Source organism: Sceloporus occidentalis, unplaced genomic scaffold (genome assembly GCF_023333645.1).
Source record: "Sceloporus occidentalis isolate IW3139 unplaced genomic scaffold, rSceOcc1.0.p SCAF_5, whole genome shotgun sequence".
Taxonomy (NCBI): domain Eukaryota; kingdom Metazoa; phylum Chordata; class Lepidosauria; order Squamata; family Phrynosomatidae; genus Sceloporus; species Sceloporus occidentalis.
The window spans coordinates 21,824,366-21,844,862 of record NW_028316985.1 but is presented as its reverse complement, the minus strand read 5'-3'; the positions used below and the strand labels follow the sequence as shown (position 1 = coordinate 21,844,862).

General features: G+C 41.1%; 2 protein-coding genes across 5 annotated transcripts in view; one reads left to right on the top strand and one right to left on the bottom strand.

The window, feature by feature from the left end:
* Positions 1 to 4,959: 4,959 nt before the first annotated feature.
* YARS2 (tyrosyl-tRNA synthetase 2) lies at positions 4,960 to 11,617 on the top strand. Its single transcript, XM_089527860.1, has 5 exons — positions 4,960 to 5,726; positions 6,091 to 6,258; positions 7,649 to 7,804; positions 7,936 to 8,106; positions 9,458 to 11,617. The coding sequence occupies exons 1-5, from the start codon at positions 4,960 to 4,962 to the stop codon at positions 9,636 to 9,638; spliced, it is 1,443 nt and encodes a 480-aa protein (XP_089383986.1). The 3' UTR covers positions 9,639 to 11,617.
* The window catches only part of DNM1L (dynamin 1L), a 52,688-nt gene continuing 43,687 nt past the window's right edge, over positions 11,497 to 20,497 (bottom strand). For all 4 annotated transcript variants that reach the window (XM_089527856.1, XM_089527858.1, XM_089527857.1 and 1 more), the window contains 4 exons: positions 19,521 to 19,688; positions 16,896 to 17,005; positions 15,864 to 16,023; positions 11,497 to 14,911 (listed from right to left, as the gene is read on the bottom strand). In XM_089527856.1, coding sequence (XP_089383982.1) covers positions 14,855 to 14,911; positions 15,864 to 16,023; positions 16,896 to 17,005; positions 19,521 to 19,688 — 495 coding nt within the window. In that variant the 3' untranslated portion in view covers positions 11,497 to 14,854. The remainder of the gene's footprint in view (positions 14,912 to 15,863; positions 16,024 to 16,895; positions 17,006 to 19,520; positions 19,689 to 20,497) is intronic.

Sequence of the window (20,497 nt, the reverse complement as noted above, 5' to 3'; positions counted from 1 at the left end):
GAGGAGAAAAGAATTCATGTGGGAAGAGGAAAAGATGATCTAACCATTCCTTGAAAACATACTTGACTGGATGAATCATGTAAGGATATTCTCTTTCTATGTCTATATGTGACTGGAGTACACACTTACAGAACTGGCTGCCAGCAGCTCCTCCTAATATATCACATTGCATTCTCTTTCTGGAATGCAATTACAGATATCCAGCACAAAAAAACACTAAACAGGCCCCCCTTTATGCTTATCTTTTCAAATCTGCCAGAAGCTCAGAATGAGTTTGCATGACTGTACAGAGCTGATACGTGCATTTAAAAGTCAAAGAATTCAGTCTACATGGACAGAATAAGGGAACTTTTTTTCCTGCGAAAAGCTGTCATCGGTTTTGTCATCTCTTGTAAACAAAGTATCTAAATCATCTAAACAAGCATGTAATACATTTACCAAGATGTTTAACAGTCCTGCTGGTATCTTTAACTCACAAACCGGCTGCAACAGAGATTAGTTCATTCCACAAATTCCAGAAGCCAGGTCCATTCATACAGTTTAAGTTTGTTACTAAACAGAAACATGAAACGTTCAAAAAGAGGATATAGCCATTTTCATTTAAAAGTAAGAGGATATAGCCATTTTCATTTAAAAGTAACAGTATAGTTCTAAGCTTTTGTACTCTTTCCTCCTATTCAGGTTGCATTAGATTTCATTCTGCATAAACACATCTAGGATTGCAGCCTTGGTTTCTGGCTCATCTATATTCTATCTGCTTGGGACCACAGGCCAAAAACCAACTTGGGGAGGGACATGGTGATGAGAAAAGCATTAGATCTCATTCCTCCTGTACCATTGTCTTATGTGAAATGGCATCATGCTATATTTAGTTTTTCAAAAATCCACAAGAAGTGCAATCACATTTCCTCTAGTTTAGTTCTCATTACTATAATGAAAGAAAAGGAATTGAAATAAAAAATCAACTGAAGTAGGCAATCAAGGCAAAAGAGTATCACACCATAAAGGAAAAAGGAAAGTGCTGTGGCTTAAAGGTTTGGGAACAGGGTGGTTTGAAGGACCAGTGCCAGCTGATGGTTGTCATATGATAGGCTTTGACATCTACCTGCAAATACTTTATACTGTCCTCAGGCCTGCTTTGGAATATATAGATTTTTATATTACCTTCTTCAAAATGTAATAAACTAAAAGGAACATAGCCTTTTAATCAATAAGGGTCATATGTAATTTTGCCTAATGCAGAGGTCACATGTCTACACATAAATATAAACGTTTAGAGGGCATTTGTGTCTGCTGGACTACAGGCTGAGCATCCCAAAGTAAAATTTGCATATTGCTCTGCTGTGGGCCCCACAACAAACTCCAACTCCCAGAATTCCATAGCATTGAGCCAGAAAAGGAGCCAACTTAATGAAACAAACTCATACAACAATGGGTCAGATTTTTTTTATAGAGTGATAAATAGATAAAACACACGGACAGGTAGTTGTTGTTGACAGCTATGGATGCTAGTTGGGAATGGGAAGAGTCACATTTCAGCCATGTTTAAAACAAAATAGTCAACACTTGCCTATGTTCGCTGGGTACTTATGGAATAGTGTGTTTCAAAGTGGACTGGGCAGTAAAGGAATGTTGATGCTACTTGTGTTACATCCCTTGTTGTTATTGTTGTGTGCCTTCAAATTGTCTGACTTGTGGCAACCCTAACATGTGGTTTTCATGGCATGTTTCTTCAGAGGGCATCCCTTTGCCATCTTCTGAGGATGAGAGAGTTTGACCTGCCCAAGGTTACCCAGCAAGTTTCCATGGCTGAGCAGGATTTGAACCCCGATCTCCAAAGTCATAGTCCAGCACTCAAATCTCTGCACCACAGTGGGTCTCTATACCACTGGCAGCAGCATTTTTCAAAAGATCACCCATTTTAGTATAGTGTACAGTGACTATTACTATTATGGTAGTTTAAGTATAAGACTGCCATCTTGTGGAAAACTGAAACATCCCAGCACAATAATTGCTTCAGGTAAGGTACTTATTTATTTGTGCTTCAGTACAACCATTTGGATTCTATGTTAAGTGATGCAAGTTCCTGGAAGGAAAGATTCCCAAACCCTCCTCCCTACTTGCACCCCAAAATGCCCCCCAGAGGATCGAGGCACAGTTCTTCTGAAAGCCTTGGACCCAGAAACAAGGATTATTAAGGGAGGGGAGAAATTGTGTGAATCCATGTCTAAGTCTCCACAGTTCCACCCTCACTGTCTCATATGTCTCACAGCTGCTCTAAGAGAATTTCTAAAGAGTGGGGTATAAATACAATCAATCAATCAATAGATAAGTAAATAAAATATTGGTCAGATCAGATCAAGCATCCAACACTCTAAATTTTTGGAAGACCTGGGCAGATGCAATGGGAAAGAGACAGGAAAAAAATCCTCTTTGAAACTCCTTAGGTCAACTTATCCCAAGATACAAGCCATTCTGCAATCATGACTATTAGCAGAATTTTTAAGTTTGGTAAATGTGGAGCTGGAGGGAACGCAGTGGTTTAGCAGTTAAGATGCTGACTTTGGCAATTGCAAGATCGGCAGGTTGGCAGTTCAAGGCCCAAGCGCTGCATGATGGAGTGAACTCCTGTCACTAGTCTCAGCTTCTGCCAGCCTAGACGTCTGAAAGCATGTAAAAGTGTAAGCAGATAAATAGGTACCACTTTGATGGGAAAATAGCAGCATTCTGTGCAGTCATGCTGGCTATATGACCACTGGAGTTGTCTTTGACAACGCTGGCTTTTCGGCTTTAGTAATGGAGATCAGCACCGCCTCCTATGGTTGGACTTGACAACCTTGTCAAAGGGGAAACCTTTACTTTTTTACCTTTTAAATGGAGAGCCCTTATGTTTCGACTAGAACACTCAGTTTTATGGCCAACCTAAATACATTTAAGTGTAGAGGTCAACTTACCACCGCAACTTCACCATAAAGCTATATACAAAACATTCAGGTGCTTTCCCAATAGAAAATAAAACACAGCAGCTGACTTTGGGAAGGTATTGGTAGCCAGGGTCGCTTGTCATTCCGCTCCCCCCCAATGCAAGGGGCTGCTATGTGAATATGCTTCAAGAGGGAAGCAGAGGAGCAACTCCAACCACCAACACATTTCAGAAGCCAGCTGCTGTTTGCACATTCACACAGCAGCTGGCTTGGGAAGGTGTTGGCAGCCAGGATTGCTTGTTGCTGTTGGGAGTGCTCCGATTGTGTATTCCTGCATGGTAGCAGGTTGGACTGGATGGCCCTTGGGGTCTCTTCACAGCCTCTATTTAAAAACCTCTGAAGGAGACTCCACCATACTCTCTCTGAGGCAGCGTGTTCCTCTGTCAAACAGCTCTTGCTGTCTGGAAGAATGGCAGCCAAGCAGTTTGGGCCATGTTTTTACCCATCTGTAAAACATTTTGGGAGCTCTGTGACTGAAAAGCAAAAGTACCAATATTTAACATAAATAACCTGAATTTCCAAGGGTATAATCATAACAAAATGTGGCTGCTTCCTTTTCCATCTGATCTATTTGTATGCGTAGGTTTTTTCATTCGTAGCTTTGCAATTTGGACATTACTGTTTCTACTTTTTAGTATGCTGATTTAAAAAAGCCTTTAGTTGTGGTAACAATAAAGAAAATCTCTAGTAAATAAGTAGGAATGAACATTGGCAAGACCCACTGTTCTTGCTGAGTTAATTGATCAGAGGCACGATTACCTTCCCCAATGGATATGACTGCAGCACATTACTATATCCTCTGCAAGCACATTTATTAATAAAGATCAGTAGTACATGTTATAATTTATGTCACCAGCCCTTAAAGTGTACATTGGTGAAGTACTTTCCATTTTAACCACTTCGCTGCTTGCTTCAGACTCCGAATGGTTAGAAAAGGAACAGGTTCTGGTCTAACATTGGCTGCATCTACACTGCAAAACCAATGCAGTTTGAGACCACTTCAACTGCCATGGCTGAATGCTATGGAATTCTGGGATTTGTAGTTTCATGAGCTATCTAGCCTTCTCTGTCAGAGAGCTCTGGTGCCACGATGTACTACAAGCCCCTAGATTGCACAGGATGCAACCATGACAGTTAAAGTGGCGTTGGACTGCTTTCGGATGGAAACCATGATCACATCCGCAAACTGCAGAAATAATCCATCTTGGCACCACTTCAAGTGCCATGGCTCCATGCTCCAATCAGGGGGTTGTAGTTTTGAGGCATTGACTGGATTGTTTCTACAGTATGGCAGCAGCCTTCTTCAAGCGTTCATCATACGTTCCTTAAGGGCCAGGGTGGTGTACTGATTTGAGCGTTGGACTATGACTCTGTAGAGAAAGGTAAAGGTATTACCCGTTGGTAAGTTTGTCAAGTCGTGTCTGACCTGCTAGGCTGGCAGAAGCTGGGACTAGTGACATGCAGCACTTGGGCCTCAAACTGCCAGTCTGGAAGCCAGGGTTCAAACCCCGGCTTGGCCATGTAAAGCGACAGGGTGACCGTCAAGCCACACTCTCTCAGCCTCAGAGCCATCGTGAACTCCCTCTGAAGAAACATTATTATTATTATTATTATTATTAATGGTCTTTTTGTGGGTTTGGGGGCTATGTGTCCATGCTCTTGGGGAATTTATTCCTGATGTTTAGCCGGCATCTGTGTGTGGCATCTTCAGAGAATGCTGGCAAGGAAGAGAGTGGGTACATATATACATATCTATAGTGTGACCCTGTGTTGGGAGGAGTGATTTCCATGTTAATCTGTGTATTGTTCTGTTGTTGATGGCAAGGCCTCAGGGAGGGAGGATATACAAGAGATTAGTGACTGTTTCAGTGTAGAGAGTGATAGTCCTCAGTCTTGTGGGCGGAACCCCCTTAGCTCCGCCCCCAATCCCAGCATGCATTGGGCGCCGCGCGCATGCGCACTTCCCGCAACCAAGATGGCGGCGCCCACACTGCGCACAGGGCAGCGCTGGCTCTTCGCGGCGACGCGGCTCCCTCAGCTCCACGGCCAGCGCCGGAAAGGCCTCTTGGCCTCCCAGCTGGAGCGGGGCCTCTTCCAGGAGGTGTTCCCGCCTCAGGCGGCCGAGGAGGGGGAGCTGCTCCGCCTCTTGGAGCCCGGCGGCCAAGCGCCATCCGCGACGGTCTACTGCGGCTTCGACCCGACGGCCGACTCGCTCCACGTCGGACACCTCTTAACAGTGCTGGGCTTGCTGCACTTCCAGCGCGCGGGCCATGACGTCATCGCGGTGGTGGGCGGGGCCACGGCGCGGCTGGGGGACCCGAGCGGAAGGGACAAGGAGCGCGAGCCGCTGTCGGAGGCGCGCGTGCGCGAACAGGCGGCGGGGCTGCGCGAGGGGCTGCAGAGGCTCTTCCAGAACCATCGCGAGATCTTCTGGGAGGCAAGGGGCGGGGCCCGCCTGGGCCGCCTGACGCTATTGGACAACGCCGAGTGGCTGGAGCGCGCGCCCGTGCTGGACTTCCTGCTCTGCCTGGGCCCCCATCTGCGCATGGGCGCCTTGCTCTCCCGGCAGAGCTGCAAGGCCCGCCTCGGCAGCCCCGAAGGCATGGCCCTGGCCGAGTTCCTCTACCCGGCCCTGCAGGCCTACGACTTCCTCCACCTCCGGAGGCAGCACCGCTGCCGGGTCCAGCTGGGAGGGGCAGACCAGATGGGGAACATCATGTCCGGATACGAGCTGGTCTCCAAGTGAGGAAGAGGGAGGGATGGCAGTGGTCCCCGAGCAGCGCCCAGCTCAGCCCCGGCCATAGTCCCAACGCTGGCCGCCAGGGAGGGCCAGGCCTAGGAGCAGAAATGATGGGGATAACACTGGCCTCCAAGGAAGCCCCGGGGAAGGCGGGCTCCTCCTCCCTTTTGCCTAATACAAGTGTAGTCATAAGCCCGAGGGAGCGCAGCAAGGACGCCTGGCATGGCATTCTTCTTCTCTCTTGTGGTTCTGAATTACTTCATAGAAGAACTTGTAGTGTTATCATATCATTCTGCTGCGTTTTGTATTGAGAAGAAAGCAGTGGGAGGGAGTCTCATGCGGGTGTCGCCCTTTCTTTCCTGCCAGGGTCACAGGCGAAGACGTCTTCGGAATCACCGTGCCTCTTGTTACCAACACTGCTGGGAACAAACTGGGAAAGTCTGCTGGGAATGCGGTTTGGCTGAACAGAAACAGGACCTCTCCTTTTGAACTGTACCAGTTTTTTGTTAGGCAGCCAGATAACGTTGTAAAAAGGCAAGTATATCTCTTCTATTTACCCTTCATTCAGTTGATCTAGAAAACTACGTTCAGGAGAAAAGAAAAAGTCTGGATTGTTGGTATGTTCTTCTGGTTAGAGAAGACATCCCAATCTGGTACCTTGTCTATGTCTTGGAGTAGTTCAGTCCCTGGCCATTGGCCATGCTAGTCAACGCAGATGGAGGCTGGGATAGAGCATGGATTGGCACTGGGGAGACTCAGGTCAAGTGTCCACTCAGACCTGAAGCAAAGGCCAATCTGTGTCTAGAGTCAGTGAGATTGGAGAAAAGGTAACATGTAAATAAGCTTTCTCTGCACCAAAAGTCCAATCCTCACGGTTCCTCTGGTTAATCTGCCAGATACTCTCAATACAAGCAATACGTTCCCAGAGTTATTGCAGATAGTGAAAACGGGGGGTAATAGCGAACCCAGTATTTCCAGATGCCTAGAGAAGTGTTCTCTCGGCTCAGAGTTGCCCTGGAGGACCTACACAGGCTTAGAATAGCCATATTTTTTGGTCGTGGGTCAGTGAAACTGCAAGTGCTGGTCCCCAGATAAGAAGGGGGTCAGAGTGGTACTGTATCTTCAGAGATTACAAAGAATTAACAAGCATTTAAAATGTGTCCTAGGTTTTATGAGTTTCTAGGCAGATAATTTCAGATAATATTCTCCATATTTGCCATATGAACAAAAAAGGGCTTCAAGGAGTTTACAAATACAGAACTGCTACAGTTCTGTCTGCTGCTGTTGCACAAAGGGTTTCTACCTCTGTCCAGTGTAGCATTAGCCCTCTCACATCCTAAGTACAGTCGCTTCTCCCAATTTGCAGGGGATCCATTCCAGACCTTTCACAAATATAGAAAAACGCAAATATTTGAGTCCCCATTGGTTATAACGGCGGTGCACTCCCATGTGCGTCATTTTGTCCCCGTTTGCCATCTGCAAAGGAGCAAGACTGCGGACTCCCAAGTCTGCAAACAGGAAGGGACGGGTGTACTTATTGCTAGTGTGGCAGTTTTTTGGCAACACGAAGCATTGTAAAAATGCATTTTCCATTTTAATTAAGGTCCAAAATACACTGCAGAATTAATCCAGTTTGAGACCCCTTTAACTGCCCTGGCTCAATGCTAGGAAATTCTGGGCATTGTAGTTTTATGAGACATTTAGCCTTTTCTGTCAGAGATGCCACAACAAACTATAATTCCCAGGTTTCCTTAGCACTGAGCCAGGGCACTTAAAGCAGCCTCATACTGGATTATTTCTGCAGTGTGTTTTGGACCTAAGTTATTTTTAACATAGATAGAACATCGTTTTTAGAAACATAAATAACTTGCATGAAAGATAAGACTGGGGTATTGAAGCAAAAGTATTGCTGTCTTCCTTTAAGGTATCTGAAGCTTTTCACTTTCCTTCCTCTTCCGGAAATCAATCACATTATGGAAATGCATGCTAAAGAGCCTGAGAAATGGGGACCACAGAAAAGACTTGCTGCGGAAGTAACTAAGCTTGTTCATGGCAAGGAAGGTCTGGAATCTGCTAAGAGGTAAAGGGCATTTTTGGTGCTTAAAATGTTTAAGTGGAAAGTTTGTTTCTTTACCTAAATTGAGAAAAGCTATTTCTGCACATCGTTTGGTTGTAATATTAGTTATTTTTCTTCTTCTTTTCAAACCCTAGATGTACAAGGGCCCTTTATTACAGTGATATAGCTGCACTGGAGACTATGTCTGACCAAGAGCTACAGGAACTCTTCAATGAAGCACCATATATTGAGCTGCTGCTTGAACCTGGAACAACGGTACTTGATTTATGTCGGAAAGCTAATGCTGTTGCAGATGGACCGAGGGGGTGAGTTAAGATCTCAGTTTCTAAGGCAATAGTTTTCAGTCACTCTGTCATACTTTTCTAGTTTTGTACCTTTGTGGGATTAAAAATCCCATATTCACTAATACAAGTTGTAGGACATTATAATTATTGTGTGTGGGGAGAAGGGGGTGGAGATTAACAACATGACAGGTTTTGTTGTAAATGTTTTTGACAGAGCCAATTCCACAATCAATGAATTTCAGTAGTTTCATTGCAGCATCCCATACAAATAAAAGGCTAGATAGCAGTAGATCATGAGCTCAAATGTACTGATGATACTCTTTTAATGCATTCTGGTTTCAGTAGCATCTTTGTAGTTGTTAAGGGAGTGGCAAACTGCATGTTTTCAGTGCTTAGATGGTCTAAATATGCAGTAGTCAAAAATACGTTAATCCTAACATATGAATTCATATCCAGATAGAAAGCCTCTGGAACATCTTAAGCTAGACAATTAATTGACAGATAATTTGGAGTACGTTTTCCAGTCACTGCAATAGGCTTATTAATCACTGAGGTTGTTGCAGAGGTTGAGATAAACAAGTAGCAAGATTAAGAGTTTTTGCATCGTCCGGCTGAACTGTGTATTCTGGTAAAAGTTCACTTTTTTACTTGTAACTATTCTTTAGTCGAGAGTGAAACCAAAGTTGCAGCACAGGTTGCACATCCAGAAAAATTCCTAGTAACAGCTTGGTTGGTCTCTTTTCCTGTTTAAAAAAGGCAGATTACCTATTGAAGTGACCACTTCTAATGTGTCAAGCTTTTCTGCATGCATGCAAAAAACTAATGCCTTTTTATGTCAATAAATTATCAATCTTCACCTCTAAAATTGGATGCACACACCTTAAAGAAAACAGTATTAACACTGTAGTATTTCTGTCATAAGCTATGTTGTATTGCATCTTCGTAATCTCAGAACAGAATAATGCTTGTTTTTCTTTGTGTCTGGCTGCATGCACACTCCAGTTTGACACATTTTAACTGCCATGATTCAATGCTATGGACTCCTCGGATCTGTAGTTTGCTGTGGCACCAGAGCTCTCCGACAAAGAAGGCAAAATGTCTCATAAAACCCAGAACTCCATAGAGCCAGGGCAATTAAAGTGGTTTCAAACTGGATTATTTTTACAGTGTGAATGCCGCCCAGTTAACTATGCCCTCCAGATGTTAGGCTACTACTCTAGTAATTTCCAGTCAGCCTGGGCATTGAATGAGGATGATATGAGTTGGAGTTAAATGCATCTGGTGTTGGTATCCCTCACTGAAATTTATTGCTTCTAAACTGTTCTACCAAGGTTTACTTCCATTTTGTCTGACTATATAATTTCTTTTCAAGGTATCGTGACATAACAAGTGGTGGAGTTTCTATAAACCATGTTAAAGTTACTGATCCTGATACTATTCTTGTTCTTGGACAACATATACTGAGTAATGGTTTGTCACTCCTTCGGATTGGAAAGAGAAATTACTACATTGTGAAATGGCTTCAGTTGTCACATGAAGAACAAAAATGTTAATTTTTTTTAGGTATGTTATAGGAGTACACATTACTTGAAGGGACTTCAAGGGAAAGTATGTACAACTAACAAGAACAGTTGGACACTTGTGGAGTAGTTACTTTTTTCTCACTGTGTGAGATTTGCTAAACTGTAGGATCATTTGGAAGATGGATGGCATTTCATTCCATACTTTGATCACAGAACATGTAGATTCTGTCCAAATAATGTAACGATGAAAGAATTTATAATACAATAAAAGAAAATGGTTAACTTTTCAGCTACATTGCTGAATGCAAGTATTTGTGTAAAAACAACCACCTGTGCTGAATAGCATGGAGTTCTGTTTTGTATCCCTTGGGAAAGTAGTCAATGTATATTTTATAGGGCATTTAACTTTCAAATAACTGTTGCTCAGATATTGGGGATTGGGAGAGAGAACTGCATAATGTGATACATTTGTAGATCATGGGATAGAGTATTGCTATTATGAAATAATAATTACAAAATACGAGTACAGAGAGCTAATGTGGTGTAGTAGTTTGAGTGTTGGACTGCAGTGGTGGAGATTCCTGCTTGGCCATAGAAATCCGCTGGATGAATTTGGCCAAGTCACATTCTCTTGGCCTCAGAGGAAAGCAAAGGCTCCCTCTGAACAAATGTGGCCAAGAAAACCCTGTGATAGGGTTGCAGGAAGTCAGAAACGATTTGAAGGTTCACAAGAGGTGTTCACAGATGGGTGGGTATGGCTCCCTAGATGTTGAATTGCAGCTTCCAGCATCCATTGCCATTAGACTTTTGGCAGTCACAGTCACATGTCTTCTGTAGGGGCACTTGATTTGCATCCTTATCCAATACAACCAAATGGTGCTATTACATTTCCATTTTACATGGTTATTTTTAAGTTAAATTTTGTGTAAGTCCTCTGAATTCAGCTGGATTGAGCTAGATATTATGTCCATACTATCCCAGTGAAGGTTGTAAACCATCTTCCCTCACTGTGGTTAGCTCTATTGCCTGAATTGCTAGGAGTTGTCATTCAACATCATTGGGAGGGCCAGAAACTGCCAAACCCTGTTGTAAACCAGTAAGTTTTGTCTACTCTTTTACACTGGATAACAAAGATATCAGTTTGAAGATGACATTGGAAGGTACAGGGATAACCATAGCTTCTGCAGAGGTTGTGAATACTATGCTTAGGACCAGTTTTGCTAGAAAGTAGAGCAACTAAGAACAAGTCATCACCCAGCCTTTCGTCAGAGAGAGAGAGTGTGTGTGTGTTAGAGTTAGATTTCTTATAGTTAAGGTACTGTTCCATTTGAGCCATGAAGTACTAGCAGATGATATTACAGTTGGCCCTTTACTTTTCCCAGATTTGACATTTGTGTATTTGTTTATTCGCAAGTTTGCCAATGGCACAGCTGGTAAGGGTATGCAAACACCCATCCTGCCTTCCACAGTCCAGAATTAAATGAGGGAGGGTGAGGGCCTGCCAAAGCACAGGGGAAGACAGGAGGGGCGTGTGGCAGAGGAAGATGATTGTGCATGTTCATCTCTCCCATCTTCCCCCATGTGTTTGCACTTTTCCCACTTTCCTGGGGGTCTTGCACCCCAACCCTCGAGAATGTGGAGGGCAAACAGTATTAGATTCTTTTGGAACACTGAAAGGCTGGAGGAACACCCATTTCTAGAACTCTGTTTATTTGGAATATGTAAGTAATTTAAAGAAAAGTAATTATAATTGCAACTATTTCTCCAAATGAGTAGCTGACCAATTTAGCAATTTCCTGAAATCCTTGAAGTGCATGGGCTGAAACTGGCCTAGTAGTTACAAACACCTTTTTACAAGTGCCTTGAGAAGAAAAATTTTAACTAGCCATACTCTAAAGGATGGTTTATTGATGTAAAACTATCATGGTACCACAATCAGATTTATTTACAATACTCGTTGGTACATTGTCTAATCTTGTGTTTATATAGGTTGAAGAGCTTCACCATTCTTACCAGTTCTAATATAACATAGATTGCACTAGACTGATTTTTGAAATTTGGCAAGATACATGGCTGTTAGACAAGGTGCATAAGTCAACTAAAGACAGGAAGAGCACTGTAAATGATGTCACACCCAGATGACCTTAAGTCTATCCAATATGTACATAGCATGCTAAATTTAAGACCCTGTTTTTCCTTTTCTATACCTGTAACATTTAGAGTGCTAGTACAGACGTGGCATTAATCATTGCCATTTAAAATTTGTTCAGTTATTGCTGATATCCACACTGCAACTATGTAAATTTAAACTGCTAAGGCTGCTTGGAAACTCAACTACACTCTTGAGCCTAACCCAACACCGGTAAAGGCTTGTGCTTCATAATCTAGGAAGATGGAGCTTTACCATATTTTAAAACACAAAAAGGACTTAGATAACCTGGTACAGAGCTCTCTGCAACTTACTCTTTAAACTCTGATCCTTTGAAGGGCAATATGAGCTTCAAAATCTATTTGGCATACAAGTCACAACCAAGCTAGAAGAACACAGTATCAGTGTTAATATTACTATCTACCGCTGTATCTGGAATGAAGAATAATATTAAGGGGCATGCCTTTAATTCAGAGGTGAATAGCTTTCTGAGGGTGAGACCTTAGAAGGCAGCACCTGCCACCATGTGCTTTGAGGAGGGGTATGGGGCAATTCTGAACTGATTTATGCCACGACAAATAAGCCTTTTACAAAGTTAAGTAGGAGGTTAAAATATTTGGGGGGGATCACAAAAATGTCCCCAAGTCGGCTGTATTTTCCACACACCTGCTTTACAGAATGTACAGCTAGATGACACATGAACCTTTGAACAGATTTGGGTGTACATCCAATAACCAGCAAGTATACACAGTTCACCTTTCTTTTTTTTCTAAAAAAATAGTAGTCTGACAAAGCCATCCCCTTTCATATGGATGAGACAAATTAAAATTAATATTCAGGTTTAATTAGATAACCGCAATAATTTCCCAGCAGTGAAGGGAGACACATCGTCGTATGGGCTGCTCTTTCCATTCACTCTAATGGGCAGGAAATCTTCTCTGATTATCCACTAAGGAGAATAGCTCTCCTTGCAGGCCAGTATTGTTTTTGCTCTGATAGAATGCACTCAGGTTTGCTCCCCTTGATTGGTCCGTCTCTCACTTAAAAACCCCAGCCATTTCTTGCCTTTGTCTCTAAACTTCTTTGCCTTGCTATTGAGGTCTATTAATTACCTATGACTCTCTCTCTCATCCCTGTTCAAGTGCTGAGAGACCACATGGATGATAAGACATGCCCAGATTAGCTCAGGGTGAGGAGGGAAGTGCCAGTCCCTCCAGAGACACAGCAGCCTCCCTGAAGTCAGAATGGAGACGGATCTGTGGGGATTCCCTGGAGTTGGTGGGTGAGGAAACATCCCACCATTACTGAGCTCAAAATGGGCCAAAGATAGAGGCAGGAGACCTGGGCAAAAGAGAAGGCAACTACAGGGAGGGGGTCCAACTATTTTAGAGACAAGGAATCATCTCTGTCCCCCTCGCCCCAACCTTGTGGCTTGACTGAGGGAGTTAGTGTCATGGAAAGCCACATCCCTAGTCTCTGCAGTATCACACCCAAAGGAGAAACTAGGATAGGCGCAAAAATATCTGCTGGAAATGATCATCTCACAAATAAGGCAAACTGTTCTTTTCTACTCTGCATATACTCAGACTGAGTATTATTTGAAGGGCGAGGATGATAAGGCAGGTATCAGGAAAGTTACACATAATGTGAAGATGTTACTCTCAGTTGTCAGACACTAGTACAGGTTTACTGGATTCCATGAGATAAACTGTTATTCCTCAGAGATGGTATACTGAGTTTAGTATTGATCTTGCCCCAACAAATTTTCCAAAATGCTAGATGTGGCCCTCAAGTAGAATTTTATTGTCGCAAGATTAAAATGATTCTAGGTATGAATTTTTGGTATGGGTTCAACTGCAGAGATACATTTAAGACCAAAAAATACAATTCAGTTCTTCAACCTGTCAGTGCATATTCTCATTAAAATAAAAAAGAACAATCAATTTTGTCTTAAGTGTTTCAGATCATCAATTTCTCTTTTTAGCATGTTGTGTGGATAAAAACATGTGCCACATGTATGAAGCCCACACGTTTTCTCCATAAGCACAGAAGTTTAGCATGGGTAATGTGACTCTTGTAAGCAGGTCAAAACAAGCTTATTTTTTACACAACTCCTTGGTGCACGTCAAAATCATAAAACCTTTAGGAACCAATGTGCATTTTATGAAATAAATAAATTAAATTTATCATGTGTACAAAAAAAGTGACAGCATAATAATGAACTACAAAACTATAAATTAATTTGATAGATACCTTCCTTTGCTTAAGTGTTGTGTAAAGATTCTATAGTATGTTTATTTTGTTTGTTCTTGCAAATGTACTGCTGTTTATTTTCCACATTTATTTAAGAAAAACATGACCTCTGATTTTTAATGCTGCTTCTTTTTTAATTTGAAAATTAAATGGATGGTCCCAGGGTCTTGGTCCAGTCCCTAGCCAAAACGTGATGGGGAGTCAGAGGTACTTGAGAACTCTGATTGCTTCTTGTATGAAACTGCCTCTTAGCAGAATACCTATTTACAAATTAGTCCAGATTTCATCTAAAGTAAAATCCACCAATGCAGCTTGGAAGTTAACCAAATATTTCCTTAAAATTCTAAAACATGAGGCCACACATTACATAAATTATAAGGCAGTATTTCTACTGTGCCATTTATCCATGTGAGATCTGAATGCATGCAGTTTAATTTATAATAAAGAAAATATAATTGTGTCCTTTCTTCATGGGTGAAAACGTATCTTGCAAAAGCAGCTGGAAAAGCTACATCACAATACAACATTGTTCATCCTATCCACAGGCAATTCATTTAGTAAGCCAGGCACTGGAATTTTACATGGTTCTTTCCCCTGTTTAATTCAGTCCAGTTCCTTATAGGAGAACAGACTTGTCCTTTGCACCAGGGAACTGGTAGGGAAAACGGTGATTAAATATGACTCGTTTTGCAAAATACAGCATACTTTTCTGTCTGTAGAAAGCCAAACCAAATGTCTTACATGAACAGATTTATACATACTGCAGTACACGTAGGAGTTCATGAGTATATAATATAATGTCTAGCAATTTTAAACTCATCAATTTCTTCAAGTGGAGAAGCCTTCACCAAAGGTGTGTCTCTCGAATCTCAGCAATAATCTGACTGGCTCGTTGCAAGGCCTAGGAAAAGAACAGAGAAATTCCGTAGGCACAGAAGCTTGAGATCTTCAGGACTAGCACGTTCTTTAAAAAAACAGCTACTATGTTGTAAAAACAATAGATTGTTCCAGTGTCTCCTTCATGTGCATAAATATTTGTTAGGACTGTTGGAGTAGGATTTGTGAGATCTGGATTATAGCCCCAACTGAGCTGTGAAATTTACTGGATGACAGTGGTCCAATCATTCTCTACCAGTCCTACCTTTCAGGCAAAAAATGATCAACAAATTTAACAAATAAAACTTTTCATTATACCAGCATATCAAGCTTTTTCTATAAAAAATAATCCATTTGTTTTAAGTAGAACAAAGGATGCAAAAAGGGATACACTTGGGTTCTATTTTGTTTTCAATTTGTCTTAAGCATGAAGGCTATAGGAAGCAGCTCATGCTTTTACTGCAAAAAAAATGATTTAGTGCAGGTTAACCAGTCTACATAATTTAGGGAGCTATTTATGCCTCAACATCCTAAAGACACCAGAATCCATCTGATCTTGGAAGCTAAGTAGGGTACTTCAGTAGGAAACCCTGATCAAATGCCAGGAGCTGTAAGCTCTATTTATGAGGAAGGAATTGGCAAAGCCATCTCAAAATATTCCTTGCCTAAGAAAACCCTATGAAATTCATGGGTTTTCCAGAAGTTGACTGGCACATACATTTATGCCTCAGCTAATGGCCAAGAAGACAAGCATAGCATGCTACACAAAACTTTTATGTAGCAGTAATACTTAGGTCTCTGTGAAAAGTACATTAACTACATTTGAAATTTTGGTTACATTAAACCAAAAAAATGTTTAACTTGGAGATTGTGACAGTTTGAAAATATCACTTGTAAACCAGCATATACCTATAACTATCAGCCTTGTAATGATTCTTCACATTTTTCTGAAATTACAACAAAAGGGTTTATGGTACCTGTAACATGTCAGCAGCCTCCTTCCTGCGCTGAGCCATGTCTTCTGATTCAGTCAAAAGATCATCCAGCAATAAGGCCTTATACAGCTGTCCCACTAATTCACTCTGAAGAGTGTCTTTCACGTGGTTAACCAGAAAATGCATCACAGCTTTTGGCACACTACAAACAAAAAGAAACAATTTTACTACTAACAGCTGCTTTAAGACCCTAAGCAAGAATTCCACCTTATGTTCTAAAAAGGTAAATATATATCTACAAGCTGAAAAGCTATCAGATAAAATCATCTGGAGAGTGTATAGGCATCAAAAATGTCTACCCAACAAATTAAAATGAAAAGAAAGGTGAATACAGTGAATGGATAAGTATTATATTCTGCTGTGCAAGATAAAACCTTACTTTTTCATTACTTTTTCTGTATTGGGAAAGGGCTTGACAGGGTATTAGGAGGAGGAAAAGGAAAACAAGCTGTGTGTCACAAGATCTTGCTGAATTAAGGTTTCTCCCCAGAAACACCTACCGTTGCTGCAATTATTTTATTGTGTGATACTTGTATTTATAAATTATTGTTGGCTCTATACAATGAGTAAGATTAAAGAAAGGTAGTGTACACATAAATAAAAATATGCCAAAAAAGTTATTAGTATGCCAAAGTAATAATTTCATAGTAGCTTCTAATTATAGTCCACTGCTTTTAGATGCAAGAGTTGTTGCGTGCCCTCCAGATGTGTTAAGAGTATAATTCCTATCAGCTCCAAGCAACATGTCCAGCGTAATTACATTACCTGTATTACAATTCAAAGTCTCTAGAGGGTATCAGGTTGCCAACCCCTAGCTTAGAAAACAAATACAGGAAAGAGCTGGGTTTGGGCACAGATGGCTCAAATTCAAATAATCTCTCACTTTTCTGCAAGCCATTTCCTTTTCATCCACACATTAAGCTAACTGCGTAGGACTACTCACTTTTATTTACACACAAAATTAGGTGTCAAAATAATAAAAACTTAAGATTCCAATTCTATAGTATAACCAACCTGTCTTGAATATTCTTCCTCACAATTAGGAAATATGATTTGATGAGGCGTTCAATCACCTCACAGTCTCGCTGCTCTCGGGCTGAAAGCTTGCGTGCAACAGGAACAGGCTAGGATAACAAAAGAATCAAAAATATTTCACAACTAAGCATTTTACCAGATTATGTTTAGACTGAACAACTGAAAGGTGGCAAACACCCTGCTATTTTAGACATGTTGCAGCCTAATAATGCCCTCCCCCCCCCAAAAAAACCCCAATGCTACCAAAAATCAAGCGAGGGCTGGAGAGCCATGTTTTTTGGATTTCAGCTTCCAGAACTCCAGCTAGTTTGGCCAGTTATAAAGGACTGTGAACCTTGTAGTCTATTGTATCTGTAAGACAAAAGTTCCCCACCCTTGAGCCAGCGTAGTGTAGTGGTTTGAGTTTTGGACTACAACTCTGGAGACCAGGGTTTGATTCCCAGCTTGGCCTGAAACCCACTGGGTGATCTTGGGCAAGTCACATGCTCTCAGCCTCAGGGGAAAGCAATGGCAACTCCCCTCTGAACAAATCTTGTCAAGAAAAACCCATGATAAGTTCGCCTTAGGGTCACCATAAGGCAAACAACAACAAAACCTATTGTATCTGTAAGACTTGGTTCCCCATCCATGCCCATACATTGGAGGTGTCACTAAATTTCATTGGAAACCTTGAAGGTGATACTAGTTCCATCATTGTTTTGCTATCAGAACTGTCACTCCAACAACATTCAAGAATGATTCACAAGAGATAAAGTTTCCTGAGAAGAGATTTCACACACATGTATTCTTGCTTCCTGGATTGAATAAAAACTGCTCTCATGGTCTCAAGAGTACTGCATATCAAAATGGTGGCTTTCCTTTTAAGAGTTGTTTCTAGCTTTTATGGAAACAATAGAACTTAAAAATGTGGAGGTGTCATCAAGTAAGAGATCAGAAACTACACAAGAATGCAACACCCCCACATTTCATGGGGCAGTTCAGAAAGCCCATGATGGTCTTGCTATTGCACTGGAATCAGAGCTGGAAGAGATTGCAAGGGCCAAGCTTGAGTATTTTATGAGCAATGCTGCATAGGTGGATTTCAGCTTGCTAGATGGGACATAGGCCTTCTTGCTACAGAACTCCATAACCTCCATGTTCTATCTCCAGCTATATAGGGGCCTCCAAACGCTGTGGAGCAGATACTGAAAACAAGCAAAGGTATGTGAAGAGAAAGCAAACTGCCTTGTCTCTGTTATACTAATAGTGTCACTTGCATCATTTTCTAGAAAATATTCTAAGCAAAAAAAAAAAACATACATTAGTGTTACATGTGTGTATGTCTTTTGGTGAGGAAGGGGTGCTGGTGAAATGGGTTAGGGCCTCAGTTTAAGGACTGAGATCTGCTGAAGGTAGATGCTGAAGGCATCACCTGTCCCACCAGTGGGGGCAATGAAGTATGGGACAACACAGAAGAGAGTGTTCTTTCCTGTAGCACTCCAGCTTGAAATGTTCTCCTGTTGGAGGCCTGACAAAAGTCAACACTGGCTTCATTCTTAACTTAAAATAAGTTTTATTATTTTATTAAAGCCTTTCAGGCCTAATTAATATTCCCCAAATCTAGACCTATGCATAGTTTTAAAGTTTTAACATCATTAAATTGTTTAATAAGCTACTGTCTTTTACTGTTTAATAAAATTATCAAAGGTAAAGATTTCCCCTTGATATGAATGTCTAGTTCTAGCTGACTGTAGGGGGCAATGCTTATCTCCGTTACTAAGCCAGAGGGCCGGCGTTGTCCAAAGGTGACTCTGGTGGTCCAGCATGATTTCACCTGTTACCTTCCCACTGAGAAGTGGTACCTATTTATCTACTTGCATTTGCATGCTTTCGAACTACTAGGTTGACAGAAGCTGGGACTAGTGAAAAGTGCTCACCCCATCATGTGGCACATGGGCCTCAAACTTCCAACCTTCAGATCTTATGATCATCAGAATTGGTATCTTAACCACTAAGTCACCACATCCACAATAACATTTAGTAAATTATCTTTCTTAAAAAATCTGAAATTCTTTTAATTTGTTTAATTTTATTTGCAAGCTGTCCTGAAATTTCATAATATAGGGAAGAATACAACTTCCATGTGACACTTTTTTCCACAGAGGATATGCTTCTGGACCTACTGCACAAACATGAAACCATGGATAATAGCAAACTCTACTGAAATGAATGACTTCCAGCACAGGACATAGAAATCCTTGAGAGAACAACTCTCTAGGAATTTCTAGGTCCTCCCTGCATGGCTTTATGGTAAATGTTTGGCAAAAATGTACCATACAATTGTGCTGGAGGACCTAGAAAATGCCTAGAGAACATTTTTCCCCCAGAGGAGAGTAAGTGAAACCACAGGTACCAGTCCCACATATACAGGGGTTGTACTGTACTTTAAATAAATAATAATTATTATTATTTTTAATTTAAAGCCACTTTCAAAGAAAAGATAAAGCAAATCAAAAGGAAGTCTCCCATTACTAAGAAATACTTGTCAGGCATGACTACTTTCTATTTCCACCAAAATCTAGTTCTATTCAGTCTGTTAACAGTTATGTTTCTGTAGAAACTCACCACATCCAGCAAATTTACAGCATGGCCTTTTTGAGGGCTAGCAGGCAGTACTGTTACTGGTTTTGATTTTTCCTCAGCTAATATCTCCTCTGCTCTGGAAGTTTTCAGCATTCCTCTCCAGTTGCCAGTTCCAGATTCTGGAGCTCCTTCTCCCATAGCAGGGGATGTCTAATGAAAAGCATTGAAATACTAATCAGTTATTTTCAAGACAAATAACTCATACATTTTCACAGTGGGGTAGCCACATGTTGCAGTAGTGGTTTCTATTTAGTTTACTTGTTATTTATCTCTTCTGGTCTACAAGGAATTTAATATATGTGTTCTCCTCCCCACAACAATTTTACTCTATCTTTCTCTTCAGTGATATAAGCTGGACTTGTTATAGCCTACTATTTCATCTAAAATAGGAAACAACTTTTCAACAAAAAAGAGATTACGTTATGTGGTTTGAGTACTCAATTGTGATCAGACATGCAAGTGAAAAGACTAATTCACCCTTACTTTATCAAGTCAAGATATGATTGACCTAAAGGATTAATTTTCTTGATACAGCAATCTGTGTAAATCACATTTCACCATCCCCACAAATTAACATCTGTACCTTATTCCGCAAGACAAAAAAAATTAAATTTTTGTTCCAGATTATGGAAACATTTTTAAAAAATGCAGCAGACTATAAGTTTTCACAAAATACAACTTTTCTAGCCAACTCACTACTTCCGACCTCATTATAGCTATACCAGTGGAGTTATCTTTGCAATAGGAAATATCAAAACAAAAACTACATTCTATAAAAAAAAAACCTCAGCACTGCACTGTTCAAGATAAGATGCTGACATTGACAAACTATGTGCAAAACATAAAGGTATACATGTTTATTAAATTCTTCCTCCAAGACAAGCTTGACTGGCTACCCAGCAACACACATATATAAAGGTAAAAGGTAAAGGTAGTGCCTTAACATGGATGTCTAGTCC

What these genes read in the sequence shown, in the direction of transcription:
- YARS2 (XM_089527860.1), top strand. Translation starts at nt 4,960, where the DNA reads ATGGCGGCGCCCACACTGCGCACAGGGCAGCGCTGGCTCTTCGCGGCG. An exon ending in GGATACGAGCTGGTCTCCAA is followed by an intron (nt 5,727 to 6,090) that starts GTGAGGAAGAGG and finishes CTTTCCTGCCAG; the next exon opens with GGTCACAGGCGAAGACGTCT. An exon ending in GTTGCAGATGGACCGAGGGG is followed by an intron (nt 8,107 to 9,457) that starts GTGAGTTAAGAT and finishes TTTCTTTTCAAG; the next exon opens with GTATCGTGACATAACAAGTG.